At 32.6% G+C, this 11,169-nt stretch overlaps 1 protein-coding gene and 1 pseudogene across 1 annotated transcript; both read right to left on the bottom strand.

Moving 5' to 3' along the window:
- Positions 1–1,718: 1,718 nt before the first annotated feature.
- Positions 1,719–6,029, bottom strand: LOC111905429 (probable microtubule-binding protein TANGLED; annotated as a pseudogene).
- Positions 6,030–8,262: 2,233 nt separating this feature from the next.
- Positions 8,263–10,192, bottom strand: LOC111905399 (cytochrome P450 94C1). The gene has a single exon (XM_023901102.3). It carries the CDS (start codon positions 9,948–9,950, stop codon positions 8,415–8,417), a length of 1,536 nt encoding a protein of 511 aa, XP_023756870.1. The 5' UTR covers positions 9,951–10,192; the 3' UTR covers positions 8,263–8,414.
- Between the last annotated feature and the right edge of the window lie 977 nt (positions 10,193–11,169).

The following is an 11,169-nucleotide window of genomic DNA, read 5'->3' as shown; positions in this document are numbered from 1 at the left end:
AGTGAAATCTTTTATATCTTGTGTGTTCTTGTGAATCTCTTAATCATTTGTATTTTGAATCTAATCGTTCCATCACATGTATTAACTAGTTATGTGTAACATTTATATAAAGGAGGAAAAAGACAAATTTTATCTTCTTCTTTTAACCATGGTCGAAAGTATGATGAAGGCATGGGGCGGTTGTTTGTTAACCTTCTTCTTTTGTCCCCCATGCCCCTAAAGTAAGGTTATTACTTTACATTATAATATGAGGTTGCTTTTTATTTTTCATGGGTATATAAAGATGTGTTTTACATAAGTTTTTATCTAGTATTTGGCTAGTTTTTTTCTCTTTCTCTCTTGTGACCGAATCCACTTCTCTTCCTACTCATGTCTTTCGTTTCAATCTAAGCCAATCCTGTGAATTAAAGCTTCCTTGAGTTGTCTCCTTTAGTGCTTATTCGAGTTAAGTCCTTAAACACTTAAGACACCCAAGAATACAAGAAGAAACTAGCATTCCAAATGACTTATCTTGATGGTGGATACTTGTAGAGAAAATCATCTTCTTTGATCTTTCTATCTTCATCAACTCCCCAAAACCAAGTGGGTTCAAAGGCTCCAAAGGTTTTCATTCTAAAATACTTTATGGTTGTTTTTAATATCACTCTAACCTTTATAAATGGATCCTAGATGCTTTGGTTTAGTTATAAACTCAAAAATAAACTTGTTATTTTTAAAGCTTCTGTTGCTAGTTTTTTGTGAAAAACTAACTTATATTTGTATCAAAACCCATAAACATATACATACACTGTCACTCCTACCTTCTTTTTGAACATTCTTGAGCATAACAACACTTACTACCCAATCAACTAGCACATATAATTAAATTTCTATATAGTTAAAGTTCTAAAATAATGTGACAATGTCACCTCCCGATGTTTTATGTCGAACATCCTAAAGGATTAAGGGCTATATATATATATATATATATATATATATATATATATATATATATATATATACTACCTCCGTCCCAAATTGATAGTCCACTTTTGAGTTTTAAAGTCATTTTTCTTCAACTTTGACCTTAAATATTTTTTTTTGATTGATAATATTTGATGCAAAATATATGAATGAATTGTATTTTAAATGTTTTTTCATTGTTATAAGTTTTATCAAGTAATATATAACACAAATAAAAATATTTAAGGTCAAAGTTATAGAAAAAAGACTTAAAAAGTCAAAAGTTGACTATCAATTTGGGACGGCAGGAGTATATATATATATATATATATATATATATATATATATATATATATATATATATATATATATATATATATATATCTGTGTGTGTGTGTGTTTTCTTATACTTATAATATTTTGGGATAATGTCACTGTAACACAATGAACTTTTGTGATTTGTCCGACTTGACCAATTATGTTTTTTTCTTGCGCATTAGGTCATCTAACTTTTACTGTACATGTCAATTAGGTCATTATCGTTAGTTTTTAACCATTCCTCCGTTAACTAGTTTTCTAAATTACACGAATGGCCCCTATGGTTTAAATTTCTTTCGTAATTGGTCGTTATCAGCCATGTTTTAAATCAGACGACTAAAACTACCACAATCCTGAAACTCTAGGGACCAAAGTGTAACATTGTCATTTTGGGAACAAATTGCAGATTATTGTTATTTTATGATTATAAAAATCTGAAAACCAAAAAAAAAAATCTTTTACATGGTAGCCACCCTGGATCTAGTTGGAGATACGCAAATCGGTGGGTTCCTAAGCATCAACGGCGAAGCCAATCTAGTCGCCAACCTCGACGGTGAAAACGACCTCTGCAGCTTTGCTGACGTGGAGACGTTCTTAGGCGGTGACATCGTCTTCTTCTTTGCGCTGGCCGTTTTGGGTCTGGTCGGAGATATAAAAAGTGGTGGACTGCGAATCTTTACTTGAAATTTAGCCATGGCAATAGGAGGCGGCGGCGTCTTGATTAGAAACTTGTGAGGGGTGGTCTGACGGGTTCTTGTAATCACCGACGACCTTGTTTTGCAAAATTGTTGGTTTTGTGAAGTAGTTGTTGAATGGAAAAGGGGGTTCGGGAAGATCATAGTTTTTCTAGCCTAAGGTCTGTTCTTCGGTGACACCCTATTCGCCGGAAACTGACCCTTTTCATTCTCGATTTCTTTTTTGGGTGGTGAACCGGAGACTTTGAAATTAATCTGTGATTTTGCTCTTTCAAGTAAAGGAGAATGTAGATTTGATCGGATTATCTGTTTCTCTCTCTTTCTCTGTGACCGGAGCTCGGTGGTTTCTGGGTTTAACCTCGAATTCCGTCTAGAATCAATCACCGGAGTTTTCGGATCGCCGCCGGCCCAGTGGTAATCTTTTTGGCTTTCGTTTCAACTGCCGTCACGATTTCTCTAGGAAATTGACTGACATTTGATTAGGCTTTTAAGTATCAAAAATAACTTAATACCAACAAATTATGAATAATAATAAATTTATCAGATTCAACATATTTGATCGATTTTGAAAGAGCGTCGGGTAAGTTAGCATACGAAAGAATTTAGGGAAGACGATGACAATGTTGCACTTTGGTCCCTAGAGTTTCAGAATTGTGGTAATTTTAGTCATGTGATTTAAAACATGGCTAATAAGGACTAATTACGAAAGAAATTTAAACCATAGGGGCCATTCGTGTAATTTAGAAAACTAGTTAACGGAGGAATGGTTAAAAACTAACGATAATGACCTAATTGACATGTACAGTAAAAGTTAGATGACCTAATGCGCAAGAAAAAAACATAATTGGTCAAGTCGGACAAATCACAAAAGCTCATTGTGCTACAGTGACGTTATCCCTAATATTTTATCATTTACGAATTGATTCGTTTTATTACATATAAACCTTTTCGAAATGTTTATTTAAGTGTAGTACTATATTTACTCAATTACAAACTCAAGATACTCTCTAGTATGTTGACATTTTTGGAATATCTTTACATTTATAACTTTATTCAACCAATGAACACATAAATATTACTTTTATCCCATTTTTCACAGACATATTTGTACCTCTGAATAAGTCAAACAATTACGATCACTTTTGCAAATCTTAATTTTACTATCTTATGCCCAAGATATTCAGCGCATCCAAGATCTTAAACATATTTCAAGATCTTTACCAGTTTATAATTAAATTTTTACCTAAAATATTACACAATCTTTACTAATTTGATTACGAAACTAAAGTTATTTTTGACCAAAACATATGATATGGGTGGATTCTTTTCTAAAGTAATTTTAATTTTAGCTTTTATTTCATAGGTATATAATTATTATTAGTTACATTTTTTTTTTGCATTAACGAGGTGTTTAGAAAAACCCTTTGCAAAAATAAGGTCTTTTTTAAATCTCTTTTGCAAAAATGGGGGTGATTTGACCAAAAGTTTCATTTTTAGTCCTTACGTAATTTATAGTTTGAACCCTCATATTATATCATTGTTACTATTCAATTTTTTTTAAATTATCTTTTGGCAGTTTTTATATATTATTTACCAAACTGTTTACTAAAAGTATATAATAATAATAACAATTTATATATTAGTTCTGACCAAGGTTGCAAAAATCACTCGACGGTAGCTCGGCGGTGGACTGAGGTCAATAGATTAATCGGTTAGACGAGAATTAATCGGGAATCATTAATTATTAAAATAATTATTAAAAAATTAATAAATATAACATTAATCCTAAGAATATAAGTAAACAAATTAACAAGTTAATAAATATAACATTAATCCTAAGAATTAAAAAAATTATCACACAATTAAACTAACGAATCTAGTTTTTTGTTTGTGCATATAAATTCAAAGTTAATTTCACACTATTAGAACTAATTCCATTTTTTTGTTTGTGCATATAAATTGAAAGTCACTTCCACACTATTACAAATACTATTACAACTAATTCCGTGAGGCCCTTTAAATATAAAAAGATAGGGGAAATACGGTTTCTCAAAAAAATTAAAACAAAAAACTGAAGATTGCAAAGATTTATATTTAAAAATATTGGAAATGGATGTAATGATTCTTATAAACCCATCAATCTTACAATAGAATGGAGAATTATAATAAAACTACCCTAAGGGCAAACTGGTCAAGAGACCAACCAAAGAGAAGTAGACCAATAACCAACAACCTAAACACTACAAAATAAATTTTATGCATGTAATTTAACATTTCAGCACATTAAAAGAGATCAACAATTTTAAATGGTTAATTGTAGGTAATGTACACCAGGCTCCATGAATTAACATTGATGATAACAAGTTCTTCATAATAAAAAAAAATATATAATTCATAATTCCAAAACAAGTTTGAGCCCTGCACATCAGCACCTTCATATCTGATCACATTTATATCTGATAACATTTGCAAGTCGATGCCAGTAGAAGTCGTATTATATCACAATTTTTAAAAAGTAAGCATATCAACGCAGGATATGAGAATAAGTCATAATAATATCCCAAGATGATTTATAAGAGAAATAATAGATAAACATAACATACCACCCATCTTGTTACGTGAAATAAGAAGAAGCGAAGAACAAAAGAAGAAAAGAGGAGTTAGACCACCTGTGGTTCAGGTTCTTCACCCTCATTTTTCTTCGATTCGACCTCATCTTTCTTCACCCTCGATTCGACCTCATCTCATCCTCACCAATCCTTTCCAGATTACCCGATTATTGATTGTTGATTGAGTTCAGTACTTTCCATCTGACGGTGCTCAGTTTGATGTCGTTCCATTGATGTTGTGGCAGAAGATGATGGCAAAAGACTAACGGCAGCAGGGGAGGAGTGGGAGTCGAGCAGGGGAAAAGTCAAATCATAAAGAAAATTGGGGAAGAACGAGATGCAAAAAACATATATGAGCATCCCACATCGAAGCTGGGAACATTCTATCAAGGAAAAATACTCTATAAAAGGGAATCCTCCCTAAGAGAACAAATGCACTTATGTTTAAGGCAACCTATCTCCTTTGAGTTGGTGGGTCCTTTAGATTTAGACGGACTGATTAGGTCCAAGTTTGACCGATTTGGTCTGAGTTGAGCCGACTTTTACAGATATTGACCAAGGCCGCCTAGTTTAACCCTCTAACACCTATTTGTAGGCGTTTGGAGGCCGCCAAGTGCCAAGGTGCTGATTAATCGGCCACCGGACCGATTTTTTACAACCATGGTTCTGACAAATATTAATATTAACAACTTTTACCATTATTAAAATTCCGTCAACACCCTCAAATTGATACGGAAATCAAATATATTACGACATTAAGAAATTAAAATATTTTCTCAACATAAAACACAAGCTACATTAAACGTGAAATGCAAGCCAAATTAGACGTGAAATTACAAGATCAATAAAAATTACAAATTTCACATTGCCCTAAATCTTGGTTCAAAATTTGATATTTTCTTCGAATATGGCCAGGTTAATTGCATAATCCACATCTACGGGGTTCATCAGGCTAACGAACATCCATCACATTATGATTTCGATTTACATGCCTTGTCCCTCGACAAATAACAAATTTTGAGTTATTTGCTTCAATCTTCCAATCTGATTTCAACCAATAATCAGCGTGAGGAAGTGGTGAAAAAGTGTAATTGTATTGTTGTTTATACGTTATAGTAGTGTAAACAATATTCACAATGCAAAGAGGGTTATCCACTATGAACTGACATAGAGCAAGAGCATGTGAACATGTGAATCTTTCCATCTGCCATTTACCACATGTACATATATGTTGATAATAATGGGCATTATGTGTATTCCTTCCGGTTTCATTTATCTGTAACTTGGTTATAATTCTGTAGACACCTTCAGAGTAGCCAAACTCAGATAAGTTATGACGTTGTGCATGAGTAGCATGGTTAACAAAAAGACGCCACATACGTGGTGGTCGAGGTGTATTGCATTGCATTTCAATATCATTGTGTTTTGTAAAAAGTTGCACAGTTCTATTGAATGTAAGATCCATACGTGGTGGAGGATGTATAAGGCAGCAGTTGCATAATTTAAATTTCAGTTATTATTTCCTACACAAGATCCAAGAAAAATTGTGTATCAACCCAACGTGTAATCTTCCACATATGGTGATTTTGCTTCCTCATTGCACGAACATACCATGCACATTGTGGTGTATAAGACAAACTATTTGAACTTTCTCCTTCATCACTTTAAGTCTTACACTTTGCTACCTAATAATTACTTTTACTTTCATAAACTTTAAACTCCCTATTTTGGGCAATCGACCAAAGTGCTACTACCTTTTTTACCTGCTCCCTACTTTCAAATAACACTCCTAGCCTTATTTTGTTTTATGTTTCCTTCGAACAATCTATATGAATGTTATCTTGGAAATCACCTAAGTCGTCATCGCCTACATCTTCAATATCATTCATAAAGTTCAGAACTGGAGTTTCACAAACATCATCAGAATCGTCCCCAACATCACTTACTGACTCACTAACATCATCTTCACTAAGTGGGGAGTTGGGTTCATCAAATCTGAAGGCATCATCTGCCTCAAATCTATCATCATCAGGCAAATGAAATGGTACATTTGTGGGATTGGCCACAAAAATCATGAGATTGAATAGGCTCAGATACTTCACAATTACAAAGAAGATCTACAAAACTAGTATTTGAAGGCCACATTACTTGTTCTTGAGTAATGTTTTCAATTAGTGTAATAACGTTATCAAATTGTAACTGCATAATAAATAATAAGATAAAATACAAATATTATAATGATAAATATAATGTTTCACATTAAATCTATGCAATTTAGATAAGAATACGTACCTTATGATTAAGAGATGAAAAAAGGTCGATAACTGAAGATGAAAACGTGAATGAATGATAAAATAAACTAAGAACACATTTGAGAGAATAGTTATTTGATGAAGAAATTGTGAGAAAAAATTGAATTCAGTATAATAAAATTATAGTGCCAAAAAATGAATTGAAAATATGTGATTTGACAATGCCTCTTGCTTTTTTCAGATGAGCAGGAAGGTGTTTGTTTTATTACGCGAACAGTGATTTGTTTAATTTATCAGATGTATAATAATTGTGTTTTTTTTATCATGAATAGTAAAAGAATTTTTATATTTTGTAAAAGATAATAAAACACAAAATTTATAAATATACTGATTTTTAATATTTTTTTAGATAACATATTCATATCGATATATATTTGAAGGTGTTGACTATTGTTATATTTTAATAAATAAATTTATCTTTAATATATAAAAAATATCAAAGAATAACAATTTAAAAATAAGATTTGTAAATAGAAAATATGATCATAAAGGGTTTAAAATAGAAATTAAAAATATCAAAAATGAAACATTTTAAAAATAGTAACTAAGATATAATTTATAAGTTTAAAATTTAAATTATATAAGGACTAAAACTGAAACTTCTGATAAAACCACCTTATTTTTGCAAATTGATTTAAAACCATCCTATTTTTGCAAAGACTTTTTGAAAAAAAAAAAATCTTCTTTTGTTGTTTTCTTGATTTCTGCTACATGATCAGTTGCTAAAAAGACTAAATTTTTATTAATATGAAGGGGTATTAAGGGGTAAATTAGTACATAGTTTTTGAATTTGGTTTGCTTTCAAAACTTTCAAAATTTTGTTTAATAAATGTTATTCTTTATTTCATTTTCTGGACTATAAGTTGTGGTTCAATCCGGATATGTAAAATTGGTTGTATGATTATGTTACTGTTTTACTAATAAAGGTAATGATGTTTATGATTAGATTGTCAAGTTGTTTAGAAGTTTGATTTAGCCCCAACTACAAAAGCTAATAAGTGTATGTGATCATGATATAAACCTATATCTAATGTGGTGATACATGTTCTTGGAAATGAGCAGGGTAGAAGCATTGAAAAGATGTTTGGAAGATTGAGATAAGATCTTACTGGTTTGTTTCAATTGTATTCATCTATTATTCTTATAATTGTTAAACTTTATTATACTTTTATTTTTGTTCTTTCAGTTCATTAAAAAATTTTAATTTAAAAGTGTTTCATATTTGTTTTTACCTCGGACTTCAAAACGGTTTGGACCACACTGCTACCTTGGGTCCTATAGAATTATTCTAATTTAATTTAACTTTTATATACATTTTGCTTGAATCTATACATTTTTCGATGTGTGTGTTCACTATGTGATCGATAGGTAAGTTAACAAAAAGAATTACTATAAGTTAAATATTTTACTGATCAGGATTCAGGATTACTGTAGTAAGAAACAGTTGTGTATCTACATCTCAACAGCATTACAGTTGCACTCATTCCGCATGTGTTTTTCTATACTTGTAAATTAAGACACCACTGCACAAGTGTACGTTAACTAGACTGCAGATCTATTGGCCGGACCACCGCCGGGAGTCCACCACTCACGGTGGCAGTAAGCCCCGGGGCAAACCGTAGTGCCTGGCTAGGGTTCACCACTCTCACGTCAAACCTCCGAATCAAACACAAGGCAACACTTTTCATTTCAACCAATGACATCTCCCTCCCCAAACAAACCCTAACCCCGCCTTGATAAACTGGATACTTATATGCACTTTCTGCCTTAAACTCCCCATTTCGGATCCACCTTTCAGGCTTGAATTCCAAGGCATCGGGGCCCCATATCCGCTCCATACGACCCATTGCATACGGGTGGTATGTGACCCGACTCCCTCTCCTCACGAAAGTCCCATCAGGTAACACGTCCTCTTGTTTAGTGAATTTGGAATCGAATTGCACTGGTGGATAAAGCCTCATGCTTTCGTGAAGCGCTGCTTGCAAGTAATGCAAGTTTTGTAGATCTTTAAAGCTGGCTAATGTATCACGGGTCTCACCCATGACCTGATCAGATTCCTCACGGATCTTTTTCACGACTTTCGGGTTTTGTGACATTAACAAGAAGAAGCTGGTCAACGCGGACGCCACCGTGTCTCTTCCGGCCAGAAGGAAACTGATGACGATGTCTCGGAGGTAATCATCGTCACTAATGGAACCCATGAATCTTGAAAGCAAATCATTATTTGAAGAAAAACCCGTTTCTCTTCGTGTCTTGATTACCTGATCGGCCATTCTTTTCACAATCTTGATGGATTCTTTTAGGTTTTTCTCACTCCCTATGTTGAAAAGTCTCTTGATTTTCCATATCAATGGAGACGGCGCCATGGCTCTCTCAGCACAAAGCTTAGAGCTCAGATCAAAGGCGGACTCGAGTTCTGAAACGGGTAGTGATGGTTTTAAGCTACCCGGGTCTAACCCGAATGAGAATTTACATATAGTGTCAAAAGAAAACCTTCTGAATACATCTTGCAAGTCCAAAACGGCGCCGTCTTTGTTCTCAGCAACCGATGAAAATAATGGAATAAGCCGAGATTCAATCTCATCTACCACAACATTCAAAGCGTGTGATCTAATAGACACACTCCCAAGTTCCAAACTCGCCATTTTTCTCTGAAACCTCCAGCACTTTCCGTCGACATTGAAAATACCTCGGCCGAGAAGATCTCCGAGGATGGTTGAGAAAGCTTTTCCTTTTGGGTAGTTATCGAAGTTTGTCTTGAGCATGTACTCAACGTTATCAGGGTTCGATGTAATTATATTGTTGAGTACATGGAGGTGGATGGTGCCTGTTGGCGATTTACGGAGGAGATGGGTGTACCAGTCTGAAAGATTCACAAACTCAGCCGCCCAACTCCGTGTGATGAAGGCGGTGCAGACGTCGCAGTTGCAGCAGCGATTAAGGCGGAGGATGTAAAGTGAAAAAGAGAAGAGGAAGAAAACGGCGGTGAAGGTGAAGAAGACAAAGCAAAATGAAAATTGAAGGTCCATTTTGTTGATGATGATCGTTTGAGATATGGTTGTGACTTGAGTCATATGAGTGTGTTTGTGTATTTATAAGCTGGATTGAGAAAGAGAAGGGTGAAATTGACAATTTCTGAAAAAGAGAGTGGTGGGCAGTTGGGGAAATGAGATTACGAGAATATGTCATAAGTAACGCATGCGTAAATTAAGTGAGAGATACAACTTGTGAAGCGGTGGGTATGTCATGGCTTACTCCATTCAACACTTCGCTTGTATACGCTCGTGGTTATTTAATTTGGATATTTCAGTTGGGATTCAGAAAATTTATGGAAATTTAATTTTGTGTATATAATAATAATAATAACCTATAATATAAATTTTTGACAATTTAATTATAACATTAATGTTTTGCTATTTCATTTTGGGAAGTGATTCGTATATAATGTCTTTTTGTCCTGCATTATATAGTTGTAAAATACAACATTTTAAAACACTAATTGATATGTATATAGAAAAATTATTGTATACGGATTAACTTCCTTTAATTATATTAAGAAGTAATATATTAAATAAATATGTGTAATAATTTATTGTTCTTATATATGTAATCATATTATTTTTCATCTTAAAAAAAAAATGTAATTGAGATAATATACCTTTAAGGCAAGCTTTTTAATCTTCTAACCATTAAAATGTAGATTACACAATCGATATAAACATCTTGTAGATTAATTACATTATAAATTTCCAAATTATTTAATATAATGTATTAAAGTTTGGAACAGATTTCTAACATCAATACCATAAAGTGGAAAAAAAATAATTAATGTCGGAAAATATTTTAATCTACAAGAAAACATTTACCAAAATGCTAATAAACAACTTACGACTACAATAACTATTAAAAAAAGGAAAATCTTGAAATAAAAATTTTAATATTTTACCTTAATTTACGAAAAGTCTAAAACTAAAATTTATTTACAAAAAAAGAAAAATTACCACTAAAAATAACGATTTGACTATTTTTTTTCGGTTTATCGGTTTCATTACTACCAATTTTTATTAAAGTCTAATTATTTTATCCTAATTTACGAATAAGTCTCAAACTAAAATGATTTGACGATCTTTTCCATGTAACATATATTTTATCAGTTTCATTACTGACTTAGACACATGTTTATTAAATTAGTTAATAAGATGAATATCATGGGTTATATAATGCTACATTTACTGTAAAATTTGATATCCATCTCATGGGCTATAGAATGCACATGTCAGACATACCCAAGCA

Source organism: Lactuca sativa, chromosome 6 (genome assembly GCF_002870075.4).
Source record: "Lactuca sativa cultivar Salinas chromosome 6, Lsat_Salinas_v11, whole genome shotgun sequence".
Lineage (NCBI taxonomy): Eukaryota > Viridiplantae > Streptophyta > Magnoliopsida > Asterales > Asteraceae > Lactuca > Lactuca sativa.
The sequence above is the reverse complement of the archived record's forward strand: the minus strand, read 5'-3'. Positions and strand labels throughout refer to the sequence as shown.